The sequence below is a fragment of the Acinonyx jubatus genome, chromosome B2 (assembly GCF_027475565.1).
Source record: "Acinonyx jubatus isolate Ajub_Pintada_27869175 chromosome B2, VMU_Ajub_asm_v1.0, whole genome shotgun sequence".
NCBI lineage: Eukaryota > Metazoa > Chordata > Mammalia > Carnivora > Felidae > Acinonyx > Acinonyx jubatus.
In genome coordinates, this window is record NC_069385.1 from 36,595,258 (window position 1) to 36,611,614 (window position 16,357).

At 36.8% G+C, this 16,357-nt stretch overlaps 1 protein-coding gene across 2 annotated transcripts in view; it reads left to right on the forward strand.

The window, feature by feature from the left end:
- THEMIS (thymocyte selection associated) overlaps nucleotides 1–15,258 on the forward strand; it is a 184,338-nt gene extending 169,080 nt beyond the window's left edge. For both annotated transcript variants that reach the window (XM_015074249.3, XM_053222259.1), the window contains exons 5-6: nucleotides 1,334–1,481; nucleotides 13,310–15,258. In XM_015074249.3, coding sequence (XP_014929735.1) covers nucleotides 1,334–1,481; nucleotides 13,310–13,341 — 180 coding nt within the window. In that variant the 3' untranslated portion in view covers nucleotides 13,342–15,258. The remainder of the gene's footprint in view (nucleotides 1–1,333; nucleotides 1,482–13,309) is intronic.
- The last annotated feature ends 1,099 nt before the right edge of the window (nucleotides 15,259–16,357 follow it).

A 16,357-nucleotide genomic window follows, 5' to 3' on the forward strand; every position in this document is an offset into this window, starting at 1 on the left:
GCTAGTCTAAGCATGTCTTCATGGAGTAGTGAAAGGACAAGAATGAGCAAAGCCAATTGTGGAACTATCTTTCAAGTCTCTGTGTCGCATGCGTCAATATCCTGTTGATCCAGAAGTCACATGGACAAGTCAAAAGTCAAAGTAGAAGGACATGGCAAAATTACATGAAGGACATGGATACAGAGAGAGGTGAAGAAATGGGGCCATCAATGTAACCAATCCACCACATTGAATGGATAAATGAACGAATGGATTGCACAGTGGCGTGAAAAGCACTGGACTAAGGGTTGGGAGACGTATCCCTGAGGCTCAGCACCATTCATTCTGTTTATTTGGGTTAATTATTTAATCATGATGGACCCTAATTTCCTGATTGGCCTTTTCCAAGCTTTAAAAGCCTTTAATTTGAGCTTTTGATAAAGCTTTTAATAAACTTAATGCTGTACACAGTCTGCGCGAGGAACTTAAGGAAAATTGTTCATTATCCTATCCCTTAGTGAACCAAAGTGGCTAATATGGATGGCCAATGTTGACTGGCTAATTTTGACTCTATGAATCTTTGAATATTATGTAACCATGTTTAAACTGAAAACCCTCTAGTCTGAATTTGAATATGGTTCAAAGTGCTGAAAGTTCAGTTTCCTGTTTAGGTCTCTAGTTTTTGTTCCTATCTGATGATTCTTTTGAAGCATACAGTATGTCAGTATTACATCAAACACTGTGACATCTCTTATATGTGAGAGGTGTTTTAGGGTCCATTGATGTTGTGCCTTAATAATTCATTGTTAGGAGGAATTATTATCCTTAAATTGAGTAGAGAAGCTTTGTCAAGTTTGCATAATGCTGATAAAAATATGAGTTAATTTAAAGTAGATGCTATGATTTGTTTTACATAAAGGCCACAGGTAATGCAGAAATGAAACCTGCTCTTCATTATACAATATGTGATTGTGTAACACATAATGAAATGCTGTAGAATTTAACTCTAAGAATAAAAACTGAGTGAAAATGTGTTAAATGAGAAATATCTTATAAACTTTACAAGAAGAAAATGATGTACACAAACAGGATTTGAAGATGATTTTCTGAGTCTCAGATGACTTCTTATTCTAGTCACTCAGATTGCCTAAAAAATTCCACACGTAGATTACCAAAATATATTGATGAAAATGTAATTTGTAACTCACTTTGACATTTCGAATGTTCTGATTCAGATATACAGACATAACTTGCCATATGATAAATGTTTATCCTTGTCATATCTCTGGGAAGCATTTATTTTGGACTGATAATTTACTTGTGAAATCAATCATTCTGGCCTGTGTCATTTCAGAATCTCCATGTAGACAAGAAACTGCACTCAAATCAAGCTGGCCTGGATTCAAAAGTACCAGTTGGTTGTCAAAATGATTCGGCCGATCTGGAGAAAGAGAAAAGCAAGAGTGGGGTAACTGTCGTAGCAGCCACCAATGTAACCACAGGTTAGTTAAGCCACGTGACAATGGTTTTAATTGCCCACATGACAAATGCATAATTTACAGATTGTTACTACCACTTTGCTTGGAATATATGGCTCTCTCAAAGTGACTGCCTGAATTGCAAATCTCATTGAGATGTAGTTTTAAGTGCAGCGTAATATTAGACACAATAAGTCTGTTCATTGTTCTTTTTTATTTTTTATTTCTATTTTATTCTCTTCATTTATGGTTTTCATGGCCAAGGATGTGTTTTAAGATTGCTTGTATTATCATGACAATATATTTTTAAATTTTTGCTAGAATTAACAAGAGGATTAATGGCTTCAGAAGAGGTTATAGCAACTGAGATGTCTTTAATTTAAAGATGTGTCAAAGAAGTAACCTAATGTATATGTGAATTATGATGGTTTTGTTTCTAGGGGTGATGATCTGATATTTTTCATCTCTACTAAAAGCAAAACAAGAACAAATGGACTTGTGGAGAAGTTGATAGCGTTGCTACTAACTTCCATATTGTAGAAATCCGGGATGAGTTAGCAAGGGAAATGAGAATTTTCTTTCTTGGCAATATTTTAGACACACCAAAGCAGCTCAATTTCTATTACACTTTATCTTTGAAACTTCACATTTCGTTTGTAGGAAAATGGAAACAGTAATTATTCTTAAGCATATGGTTTGTTCCTTTCCCTTCCGTATTTGGTTTTGTAGCTAGCGCTCCTTTTTTTCTCCAAGGGCATGTAAAAGTCAAAATACTTGATATAACGTCTCTGAAGTGTTTCTGCTCAAACTCTGTCTGTACAATCTGGGTTCTTTCATGTAGTTAGCTTACTGACTTTTGACACTCCTATAAAAATATCCCATAGAGCTTTTCTTATTGCCTTTTCATTGACTCTTGCCGACTGATAAAAATGAAATTCTGTGAAGGGCTTTGAAAACCATGCATATTGCAATTCCTGCAAATTTCAAATACTAATCAAGCATGACTATAAAAGAAACAACTACTGCAATGAATATTGCAGTATATTGAGTCTCAAGCCATTACTAATTCATTGAAAACTTTTTTCCCCTTAAGATTATGGATCCTACAAAATACCAGATAACAAAATTCCCAAGATCAAAGTTTATGTTTCAATCATTGGAAAACTTATCTGATCTACCCCTGTGTGTACCTCTTCCTGGGATGGCACTGGATAGCCCCAGCTTTGCACCCTGCATGAATAGTGCAGAATATGTCACAGACCCGGGCAGCACCTGCTTTGAAGATGTCGCCTCTAAGTGATGGCTTAAGAAAAAAGAACACCTGGAATTAAAGTAGTGTTTTTAAGCAAGTGAGACTCCTAACTTTATTTAAGAATGGTAAACTGACCTCTCCTTACTTAGGTTAATTTCAACATACATTTATTTAGAAATTGGTTAGTCCGCTCATCTGGGAAATATCTTCATTTGCTTTCCCATCTGTAATTACAATCAATTACAGAATAAGCTGTCTTCATTATGAATTAAAGTGTATGACAATTCCATATGTAAAAATACAAAAGTTAGATAACACAGAAATATAATTCTTCAAATTCCATTTTATCTTCTGTAATATATGTCTCTCTATTTGGAAAAAAAAAGACTCACTGGATCTCTACTTAATATTTACCATATACCAGAGATAGCTCATCTCTGAGTATCCAGAAGCCACCACGGAGATCAGGACAAGCAGATGATACCCTTTCCGAACTTTCCCCTCTTTTTAGTGCTTCGACAGAAGTCAGTAATTTCCTAAATTCTCTTTGGTAAGAATGGCAGTTTTAGAGTCTTTTGTAGCACATCACAGACAAAAGCAAAAACAAAAGCAAAAATCTTATGAAGACAGGGGTGCTGCTTCTCCCGGTTTGCTCCTTTTGGACACCCAAATCTTGTTCTTCTACTTAGATGAAGTGGAACCAATTCAAATATGTATCTAATCGTTATACTAAAAGGAATTCTTTATTTTAGATTTGAACGTAAATAATGAGAAGATTTGCTGTGAATGGCTGAATGCACATCGTGTGATGAAAGTTTGCACTGCTGCAGCCAGGGGAGCAATAAATTCTACCTCAGGAGCCGTGCTGCCCGGCCTGGCTCTTCTTCCCTAAGCAGCCAATGTAAATGCTTCCCCCAGTCTCCTGCATGACCTTCTTCTGTGGGTCCTTGACTCACTCTGGTTGCTTGGCAGGTTGGCAATGCCCACGTCTTATTTTAGGAACTTTGTTATTAAGCCTGTACATAGGTTTGTCCATAAATTACTAAAAGAACAGTCCTCTAAAAGTGGGATGATTAAGTGCTTAACCTTTGCAGTCTGAACTCAGACTGTTGGGTTTAAATCTTGGCTCCCACTTGCTAGCTGTGTACCATGAGCAATTTGTTAATGTCTCTAGCTCTTTATTTGTAAAACTGAATTAATAATAGGGCTACACCATAGGCTATTTTGGAGACTATATTCGATGAAATAGGTTAAAGGTGGTATAGGACATAATAAACTCCAATTGAATCATAGCTATTATAACTAACTTTTTCATCCTTATGAGTTGATCACTAAGAAAAACTTTGGTTCCAGACAGTGTCTTTTGCAAAGCGCTGGCTGTGACCACCTGTTGTGGTTCTTGTGGTTTCTGAGTTTCTGCTGGCACCTTTTTTCCTTCGAAGAATGTATCCTCCTGGGAAACTCATGGCTCCTATGAATCCCATGTGCCTGGGAGTCAACTGGAAACCTTTAGAGATGAGACACTGACTCCTCTGAGTCCAAGATATAGTGCAACTCTGCAGGGACAGGAAAGCCCTGACCCTCCCTAATGGACATCTTCCCCATCTTAGGTCAGCTGCAATAGCTCAGGAAGAGCACAGGACTTCACTGTTTATTCAGTTAAAGTGCTATTTTTGGTAGACGACGTGTGTTAAGTACAAATATTTGTTTTAAGCTATTTGTTTCATGTCTAGTTCCCTGGGTGGGCTTGCATGTGGAACATTTATTGGGAGTGCTCTTGGGAACGACACATATGGCAGAGAAACAAAAGGAGGTCTAGGCAGAGGGGGAAGTTGAGTCATAATACAGTCACAACAGAGACCTTAGCTGTTCCCACCGGAAGGCCTGGAGCTGGTGTGGCTCTTCAGAGTTGTCCTGTTTTGGGATGAGGGGCCAGGTCTTTATCAGTCATTGGATATCGAGGCTTCCAAGAAGGGGGCAGGACTGTGGGTAAGGTGGCTTCCTTCAGCCAAGGACAAAGTCATTTGGTATCAGAAGATGATCATTTAGTTGTGAAAAGGATCTGGCTATAATGTAGGTCAACTCATTAATTGCAGAGATTGCTTGTGGTGATCTGACTGGCTGAACAAAGATTTCCTCCTTCTGTGTCTCTCTAAAAACTGCACTCTTTGCCAGAAAGGATAATCTTTTAAATATGCCTATTTGTTTTTGCCCTGCATAAATGTGCTCTACTGAGCAAATTCTATATTCTCCTGAACAAAGCTATCAATTGGAATGTCCTTTCTTTTGAAGCTTCAGTTATGTTCTTCTAATTATTCCTCCATCTTTACATTAAATTCATGCCACAACTCATCTTACATAATAAATTCAACTTGTCAAGGAGTGAGAAGACCCCCTAGGTCAGAAAACAAAAAGCAGGTATCCTAAGGTCTAGTTCCAGTTCTGCCATACCCAGATGTCTTGCCCTTCACAGGCCATTTCATTTTTCTGAGTTATAGTTTCCTTACCAAAAGAGGAGGTACACCAAGAAATCTCTGTGCCCTGTCAATTCTGAAAGTATGAGATTCTGTGGCCTATTCTGATATCATAGAGCATGCAGCTTTGGTCATCTGTAAGCAAAAGTCACATAGAAGTGATTCACCACATGTAGGAAGCTACATATTGTGGTCAATTAAACAGGGGAAAGAAAACAAGCTCCGTGGAAAAAAACTCATCACTGAAGTCAAGGTAGAAGCTACAGATGAAGAATGGGTCTATCGGAAAATAAATAAATTTTTATATTGAGCTTTAATTTAACCTTAACATTTGATCTCAACTTTAGATTTTACTTGTATTATGAGAAATGAAACATGAGGCAGTTATCTATCGGGACTACTTTGAGAGTTAGATAAAGTTGGTGTTCTGTATTAACGACCTGGACTGAAGAATGACTGAAAACATGCTATCAAGAGATAGTACTTTAGATATCATAAAACATATTTCCATTTCTCAATTTTAATAAAGGAACACTTCAGTAATTCAGTGTTATTGTAAGTAGTGTGTAATTCTAAGCACAATAATTACCCTTACTCCAAAGACTGGAAAATCTGTTATATAAAATATTGGACAATTTTATTTATTTATTTATTTATTTATTTATTTATTCCACGAAAGACGCCTACTTGCTTATCTTTTCTTTAAATTTTATTTAAATCTAAGTTAATTAACACATAGTGTAATAATGGTTTCAGAAGTAGAACCCAGTGATTCATTATTTACATATAACACTCAGTGCTCATCCCAATAAGTGTCCTCCTTAATGCCCATCGCCCATTTAGCCCATCCTCCTCCCTCCTCCTCACCAGCAACACTGTTTATTCTTTGTATTTAAGAGTCTCTTAGGGGCGCCTGAGTGGCTCAGTCGTTGAGCGTCCGACTTCAGCTCAGGTCATGATCTCACGGTCTGTGAGTTCGAGCCCTGCGTCTGGCTCTGTGCTGACAGCTCAGAGCCTGGAGCCTGTTTCAGATTCTGTGTCTCCCCCTCTCTCTGCCCCTCCCCCACTCGTGCTCTGTCTCTCTGTCTCAAAAATAAATAAAAAGACATTAAAAAAAAAAGTCTCTTATGGTTTGCCTCCCTCTCTGTTTTTATCTTATTTTTCCTTCCCTTCCCCTATGTTCATCTGTTTTGTTCCTGTAATTTCAAACTGGTAATCAAAAAATCTGGTATATCATTCATCCTTCTATTTAACATCAGTGCAGATTTTTCATAATATAAACAAAACAAAGACACCGGTATGATTCCTCTGACATTTCCAGGGAATACTATCTGAGTTTGGAAGTACTGACAGCCTAAAGTGAAATGTTGTAAGATTGCTCTTCATTTTATAGCAACCCATTTCCCTCTTCTCGGAAGGTTTAAATGTTTAAGAATATGCTGGAAGGAGAACCCACAGTCATTTCATTCTTTCAACAGTTTTGAAATATCATTTCCTATTAGGCAGTTGTGTGAGTACTGACAGCCTTGCCCCTCATCTTCCCCAGAGATTAATTTATTTCCTGCAGTGTTTTCTCTTTGCGGAAAATCTGACTCGTCAGCCTTCACCAATGGGAAATCTCATCAGCAGAATGTTAATTGTAAAAGCAAAATCATATACCATATTGAAAGGGAAAAGCAGTTCTCTAGGCAATGCAACCCTTTTCTTTTCTTTTCTTCTCACTCCATTCTCTCCTCAATCTGTGGCTGGACAGGAACATTAACCACTGGGGAAACATTGTGCAAGATGGTGAGTTATAGAGGGCAATATTCAAGCTTTGCAACCAGACAGACCCAAGGCTGAACTCTTATTTGAATGAATGTCACATTTTCTTGTGATTTTGTTTCTTTATCTGTAAAATGAGAATAAAAATACCTGCCTCACATGAAATTGTGTAATGAGACTGGCACAGAGGATACACTAAAATATTATTATTATTAGAGGGTCAATCAACAGTCTTTGTTTAGCACTATATTGATTGCTGTGGCATCATATTTAACCATGTGAGTACACCAAGGAATCTGTTAGAGATTTGAAGAAATATATCTTCTAGCTGTTAGTTGTCAGGAGTGTTAGACCAAGATAGATTATTGAGATAGCCTGTTTGAAGTCTTGTCTTCCACTCCATTTCCTTTTTCTTCTCATTTCCACTCATATAGATTTCACAATGTTTGCTAAACACTCAGTAACTTGTTGTTTTTTTCACCAGTAAATTATTTAGGTACAAAAAAGCTCTTTGCTAATAGTTTTAGATCTATCTATTAGGACTATACATTGCATTTGAGTTATATTTTCCAAAATTATTTTCTCTGAAATAAAAATTATCAATTTATATTTGATTCAGTCTCAGAAATAAAACTTTGGTGAATTAAATATTGAGATTAAGAAGATAATAATATACTAGAAAGTAGAGATGAAGTTGAGAAATACTAGATGAAAAATCAAAATCAGGTTTTAAGCCGAAAATAATGTTTTTTGTACTATGATTATGATTAACAGATCCATTTAAGTAAATGAAGGTTTTTTTCTTGTTTCCCCCATGTTTTTTTGTGATTTGAGTGTGACACTAGAAAGAGCAATCAAAGCATTAGATGATCAAGTGAAAAAAGGAGATGTCATGGTGTAAACTCCTAACAACTGTGACCTAACAACTAAGCTACGTGCATGGTGTCCAACTTACAATAGGTGATATTCTTTCATGTGGCAAAATAATAGTTTTCTCCAGACTGAGGACAGTATCTTCACTTGTGTAGAACAGGAGCCTGAATCTGTGTGGTGACCTCTGCCTTTGACTTTTATGGAGTCATGCACAAATCATCAATTGATCCTTTTTAATGGTAAAGGCTTTTTTTTAACTATAGAATTTACTTCTAAATAATATACTTTTGAGTCTTTCCCTAATTCTCTGAAAATCCTCATAAATAACTTTCAATCTTATCATTTTAAATTTCCTTTCTCCTTTTTTTTCTAAACATGTTTCTTGTTGGCACATGAGAATCTTTCTTTTATCCATTATTTCGTACCAATTCTAGTTCTTGTTTTATTAAAGAAACGTTTTTTATTCTGACCAATGAACGAAGTAAAGGAAAAAGGAACAGTTGACAGTAACTTTCAAAACTTATTGCAGTGATTCTCTTAAGTTCTTGCACATAAAAAAGTCACTTTATGAGCATCTTAAAAATACATATTCTTGGGGGAAAATACATATTCTTGGAATCTGCTGTCTAGAGCAAGATGGGCAAACTGGCAGTGAGTCGGTCAGCCTGTCCCATTGTCTGTTTTTGTATGCCCATGAGCTAAGAATATTTGTTATTTCATTTTTAAATGTTAGAAAAAGACAACGAAAAAATATTTTTTGTGACATGGAAATTACATGAAATTCAAATTTCAATATCTATATAACATTGTATTGCAACAACAGCCACACTCATTCATTTAATATTGCCCATGGCTGCTTTCATACTGTATCCACAGAGTTGAGTGATTTTGACAGAAACCATATGCAAAGCCTAAAATATTTACTCTCTGATCCTTTAGAATGAAAGTTTTCTAACCTCTGCTCTAAACAGTCTAATTCAGTAGCTCTCAGGTAGAAACTAGGAATCTATTTTGACGTATATTTTATGTGGCTGTGAGGCAGGAGGTTCTTTGGAACACATTTTGAAAAACAATGCAGTGGAAGAATTATGGACAACTTTTCTCTTCTCACTCATCACACTCATTTTATCAGCAAATCCTACTGGTTTTATCCTCAAGCAATATCTAGAATACGACTATTTATTTTTACCATGTTTACTGTTGTCAACCTAATCCAAGTCATCATCATTTCTTTTTTGGATTCTTGTATTGGCTTCCTAGTCAGTCTGCTTCTTTCTTTCTTTCTTTCTTTCTTTCTTTCTTGCTTTCTTTCTTTCTTTCTTTCCAGAGCACATGTGTGGGGCAGGGGCAAAGAGACGGAGAGAGAGAGAGAATCCCAAGCGGGCTTCTCACTCTCAGCGTAGAGCCCAATGTGGGACTCAAACCCATGAACGGCGAAATCTTGACCCGAGCTAAAGTCAAGAGTCAAACATTTAACTAACTGAGCCACCCAGGTGCCCCAGTCTGCTTCTGCCCTTGCCTCATGCTGTCCATTGTCAACACAGCAGCCAAGAGTGCATGTGTGAAAACCTTAGTCAGATCATGTAACTCCTTTCCTCAAAACCCTCCAATGGCCTTTCTACTTCTCCTCCTTTGTCACTATCTAGCTACTTTGGCCTCCCAACTGTTTCTCTGAAACTCTAGTGTGCTGCATCCTCAACACCTACACAGACTGTTTTCTCCAAATGGCATAATCTTCCCCCAGAGAGTGACGGACTTTGAGGTTTGTCTTCGGTCAGTCTTTCCTTAACCATTGGCTTCTTAGTTATCCTTTTTGTAAACACTTTATTTAAAATTACAACCTTCCTGTATGGGGCTGCCTATCTCCCTGGTGCCATCCAACATATTATATACACCTTACTTTTATATTTTGACCAGGGGTCACCTTCCCCACATGAGGGCACCATAGAGGCAGGGATTTTTATCGGTTTGCTCTATCCTTAGATTCTAAAAGAGTGCTGACTCTCTTGATAAATATTTCTTGAACAAAGAAATGAGCCCCAGATTCCCATTTTGGGCTTGATGGATAATGTGTGACAACTATGAAACATTTCTTGTGTGCAAAAATAGTTGCCATGAGTATAAATATAAGACTCACCCCTAGAAAATGATGAAATATGATGATAGGAAGAATACAGCAGCTATTTCAATCTCAGCCAATAACTTAATTACAGAAGGTCCTAAGGAAAGTAGAGGTTAGATACAGATATGAAAATGGGTAAATGGATAAAAATCCAGTTGAAAATCTTGAGAAGAGATTCCAGGAAGCCACATTTCACAGTTGAGCTGCCTCCTCTAAGAAGTAGTTGTGCTTTCTGCAGGTTCTACTGTTCATCATCAGCTTGAGCAATTTGAGGAGACTGGATCCCAAAGTTTCCCAAAGGGAAAATGACCAGGGTGTGACTAGCAGTGGTTCAAATTCACTCCTTAGGAAGCATCAGCATTAGAAGATAATGTAAAGCAATTTTAGATGAACTTGAATTTGAACTTGATTCCTCTAAACTAAAAGGAAATGGATGTTTTTCTTTCACCTTAATCTTCTCATTCAAAAAATTCATCTGATTTTACATATATAAAGCTTTATTGTGTGGATTGAGTAATAGGTTATTCTTACAAAGATGTAGATTTTAACTACTAAAGAATACTTTTTAGAGGGAAAAACAAAACAAAGACTGCATTGTTTACCTGTTCTTCTATGGATGAAGTGTTTGGCTTGATCTCCAAGGGGTGTACATGATTCTACATCCCTCAGTTAATTTAGTCATTTAAGTAAATGTGAATTCAAAAGCCATCAGTGAATATTCAATTCAGTGTAAGAAACATCACCTCCATATAAAGTTTGTGACATTTCCAAAAGGAATGGTTGATGAATGCCAAAAGAGTTGAAGGTTTTAAATCAGTTTGAATTTTAAAACCTAAATAATTGTCAGAAAAGTCAGTTCCTTTACATTTTGAGATTCTTAAAAGTTAATACAATAAAGAACTCCTTTTCTATTCAATGTGAAATCTGCTCTGTCAACTTGAACTGGCCACAAGAACCCAGGTGTTGTTTGAGGCGTTCTCGTGCTGGATGGAAGATTGGGCTCGATCAGGGAAAGGCAACTTGTAAGGTCCCCTCCAAACTAAGATTATTTAAATCCTATTATTTTATACTGAGATAATATGATTATTCTAATTCCCTCACCTCCCATTTTTCTGCTTAACTATGTACTATTTTAAATCAGTTTATTGACAAGGGAGAATGAGACTCATAACTGTCAAGATGACAGATTGAACTTTCAGACTACAGGCTTATAAATAGTTTTATGTGAATATAAGATGGTAATAACAGGTAATATTTCTGTAGCACTTTACATTGTACAAAGCACTTGCAGATCCATTATTTCGTTTGATATTTCCTCACCTCCATGATTCAATTATTACTATCACAACTCATTCCTTGATAGAGAAATGGAATTCAGAAATTCCTCCAGACACACAGTCCATAAGTCTTAGACTCAGGAATCAGACCTCGTTCTTCAGATTCCCTTTCTTTATATCACAATATATTGATCTCATTTGCCCTTGTCCCCTTCTTCCTACAAGGAAAGCAATACTGTGAGGGAGAAATAATGTTGCTCTCCCTTTTTACAGATAAAGATAGTAGGTGATAGAAGTGGGAATTAAATCTGGGCATACTGCCTAAAAAGCTGTGTTCCTTCATCTATAATGTATATTTGACAGTGTGTAGTTTTATTGCTGTTTGAGATGTGAGGAAGACCTAAAAATCTAAAGGTAGAAGTTGGGACTGACAGGTGATGAGAAAGAATGAAATCATAAGTGCATGGAATCCAGGCTTTCTCTCATTAGGCCACTGACTACCCCCATCCCACCCCCTACCCTCAGCTCCCCGCCCCAGTTAGCATTGAGAGATGTTGATGCAGGAACATAAATTGAGGCTTCCAGAGAAATTAGCATGATGTGTGGAGAAATTCCACTTCTTTCTGCTTTGACATCTCCTTTCTTCTTTCCCAGTTAGTCTGTGAGCTCCTCAGATGTCACAAAACTATACTTTGTCTTTATATTTCACACATGTAATAAAAATAGCTAACAGTTGGTGAGACAGTAAACCTCTTTAGTGTTAAATGTAAAACTCTTTGCATCTATTACCTAACTTAATCTTTGTCATAACCCTGTAAAATAGGAATTATTATCCCTTACCCCCTCTTCTTTTTAAACATGAGGAAATGAAGCACATAAAGGCTAGGTAACTTCCTTAAGGTTATATAGCTAGTATGTAGAAGAAAGGAAGGAAGGAAGGAAGGAAGAAAAGGAAGGGAGGGAGGGAAGAGGAAGGAGAAGGAGGAGGGAGAGGGAGGAGAAGGAGAAAAGAGGGGAGAGAAAAGAGAAGGGGAGGGAGAGAAGAAGAGATGGAAACAAGGGAAAAAACAAAAGGAAAAAGACAGGGAGGGAGAAGAAAATAAGGAAATGGAGGGGGAAAGAGAGGAAGGAAGGGAAGGAGGGAAGGAAGGGAAGAAGTCATAGGCTAATGAGAGCTCAGAGTCAAGAACCTTGAAGTGTTCCTCTTCAGGGCCACATGGCTAGCACTCAACAGATCACTAGTACAATGGAAGTATGGGAGAGCAAAAGAGATGACAGGTTTTCTGTACCTCTTGACCATTATAGTGGATGCTAGTAGAATTTTTTTAAACCTCCCAGCCCCCATGCTCCCCAAAGCCGTAATGGAAAGGAATGAAGTGTCTTGCCAGAACACAGACAGAATCCCTACTGTGGTATAGCTTGCTTTACTTGAGGGCTTGATACAGTGTTATTTTACGTTAATGGAAAATCTGTATGTGCTCCTCAGAAACAGTAGATCATTCTGCTTACGCTTGGGACCTGGTACTTTTTCTTCAGTTTAACATTTATAGGTACTCTTTGCCCCCTGTGCAGTCTTTGGAACTCCACTAGGTTTGGGCTCCATTCTGTAGGCCTCGTGTCACAGCTGAGGCAATGGGTCTGCAATCGGACACTTTCAGAGCACAATCAAGCTTCAGTCTCTTACTAGCTGTGTGATTGCTGGGCAAGTCTCTTCACTGTGGATTCAGTGGTTTGTTGTTGTTGTTTTTACCTTACATAGCCCGTATAATAGAGTTTTTCTAAACTAAAATGCAAAGAAAAGCACTTTGTAAACTGAAAAACACTTTACAAACTTAAGGTATTGTCTCCTACCTCATAGAAATATGTATCTTGTTCCTGAAGAGCTTATATTTCTTCCTTGTCTTATTTTGTTTTTTGGTTGGCTTTTTGTTTGTTTGTTTGCCTCCTCTTGTTTTGCTTCTAATTATTTTCCCAAAAACATATATGCATGTGAGTATACTATAAACAGTATTTGAAAGCACGTAGTTTCTTTCCTGGCTATTTCCAATACACATTTCTGATGAACCCTTCTTATTTTTCTTTACTTATAGAAATCTCCAAAAGTAAAAAACATCAAAAGTAATGAGATGCGACTGAAGCCACCTGGGCAGTGAACATAAATGTTGCAATGGAAAAGTAAGCTTAGCCTTCAAGCCGAAAACAACTATTCCCCAACAGACTTCAGAAGAAACTTGACTGGCCATGGCAAAGGAAAAACACAACCTTAAAAGTTTTAACAGATAATACTTAAAGAGAAACCTATGATATGGAATTCACATAATCTATTCTGTTGTGCCAAAATCTGTATATATGGTTTTATTGTTACTTAGGACATATTTATTTAATGTGCACACACTTTCTGTGATTCCTGTTTCCCCTGCCAACCATGAATCAATTGAAAATGAATTTTATATTTCAGTTTCTAGGTGAACCAGTTGAAAATATGTTGAAAGCCCACCAAATATTTTCAGGGTTTCAGAATTTGGTTTCTTTCTAGAATTTTTCTAGAATTATCATCATTCCTGCTAAAAATAACTTAAAAAATAATTATATCTGAGAGTGATTTAAAATACCCACATTTCAGGGCGCCTGGGTGGCTTGGTCGGTTAAGCGTCCAACTTCGGCTCAGGTCATGATCTCGCGGTCCGTGAGTTCGAGCCCCGCGTCGGGCTCTGTGCTGACAGCTCAGAGCCTGAAGCCTATTTCAGATTCTGTGTCTCCTTCTCTCTCTGCCCCTCCCCTGTTCATGCTCTGTCTCTCTCTGTCTCAAAAATAAATAAACTTTAAAAACAAATTTTTTTTTAAATAATAAAATACCCAAGTTTCTTATCTGATTCCCTGGGAGCTGTGAAAATGAATTTGACTTCACATTTTCAATTTGTTTATAAATAAGTATGTTTGAGGCTTAGCCCCCAAAGCTATCATGAGTCACAGGAATTTTCTATAACTTTCTCCCCTGCCTGCTAACAACCAGAGTTCATGACTACAATATCACCAAAGATCAGATAATATGCTGTATTATTTTATGTACTGTATACTAGATAACCCTTTAGATGAATGCTTGTTAGGATTATAGTAAAACCATTTCATTTATGTATCATTATGTACTGAGTATACAGGGACATATTATTTTGCCTCTAATAAAATGAAGAGACAGAGAAGTTATCTTGTTAGTTACACAGGAATTTAATGGCAAGCTTTGGACTTTGTTCATAGGTCATACTCTATACAAAAACTGTTAGTTAATCTCGTATATCATAATTATTTTCTATTGGGTATAACAATTATTCATTGGTTTAGTACCAAGGAGTCTCTGAAGACAACAAATCATGAAACATCTCTTCAACAGAAAAAAAAAAAAAAACCTACAGTAAGAGATCTTTCACACAATGCTTTATTGATAAACTGATATAGCTTACTTCTTCTTACCTTTTTTTTTCTTTTTAAGTGGAACTGAATCCTGATTTCCAATACCCTAAAGACTGTTTTAGTGACTTCATGTGATGCTACAGTTGGTTATTTACAACTTCTGAAATTTTCTGAGAAGGTTTCACTTCTATTTATGTTGCTGGTTTATGCCCATAAGAACAAGAACTTTGCAAAAAGCTTATGTCCTCACCTTTGATTATTGAATTCCACAGAAAGTCCCTTCTCACTTCATCGATGTTGGCAAACTCATAAAACTCATAGACCAATTTTCTATTTTTCAAATAGTAATGAATAATTAGTGGTTTTTATTTGCTATATGAGAACAATTAAATTAGTACTTTTAGTCAGTACAATTCTTTGATTAGAAAATCAAGACAATGCATGTCTTAGTTTGGTTATAAACTACCAAGGTCTTTCTAGTGGAAATCATATATAAACATCTCTAACAATACAAATCCTTATAGGTACTATGCTTCCAGCTCTGTTGCTATTAAAAAGTGTTAATCAACTTCATGTTCATCTATGGAAGATTTTGGAAGGTTGGAAATAAATTTTCTAATTTTAATTTGTATTTGTGTGTGTGTGTCCTTTGTCATGTTTAACTGTGGAATAACTATCTTCCTATAACAACTAAGTTAAAATTTTTAACTAGAACTGAAACCAGTTGTTCACTAGTGAGAAGAAGGCCGCCTATGTTAAAGAAGCCAGGAGAATAGAGATACTGTCCTCCTGCCCCTGTCTGCCACAACCAGGGACCTGTAACAATGGTCCCAGTGACCACATTTCACAGTATGGTCAGGCTGTATGGATAGCTGCCAAGATTTCCAATTATGAATGTTACCGTCTTCCTAATTAAATCAGGTAAACAGTTTTGGGAAGGAGATGGAAAGGAGTGAGAAATGGAAAAAGGAAAATGTTCTTTTTTGAGATGTGTTAGTCTCTTAAAACCAGGACTTTAATATAAAAAGTGTTTGTTTTAAGATCAAAGTCAACATTAATGAGACTTCTGGATGTTTATCCAAAGGCTTAAGATACAAGTTACTTCTAAAAGAAAGAGGATATATAAAATTCGTAGGAATATATCTCAATAAGCTGGAACACTAAAAACTGAATCTAATAGAATGAAAGTATTCTTCTGATGTTGCCACAGAAATATTTCCACAATTTTATCATTTCTACTGCTTCTACTTGCACTAACCCTGTCACCATTCTATTCTTGCTAACATTCAATCTATTCTTAATGAAGTAGCTAGCATGAAGCTTTTTAAAACATATTTTATTTCATGCCACATTGCTTCCCACCTCATTCAGAGTAAAGGCCAAAATTCCTAAAATGATTTACAAAATCCTACATGATTTACTGCTGTCACCTCTCTGGCCTCTTCTCACTCACTGAGCTCAAGCCATGCTGGCCTCCCCACTGCCCATCAAACATGGCCGGACGGTCTTGATTCAAGGCCTTTGCATTTGCTTTCGCTCCACAGGAAGTAGTTTTGCCCAGATATTCCTCAGGTTCTGTACAAATGCCTGCCCTGAACACACTGTCTCAAACTATCACCTCAACCCCACCTGGTTCTTCCTATCTCTTTCCACATTTTATTTTATTTTCTCCCTAAGGATTGATTCTGTCTAATACACTATATATCCTCAAATCTTTGAGGATGGCACTG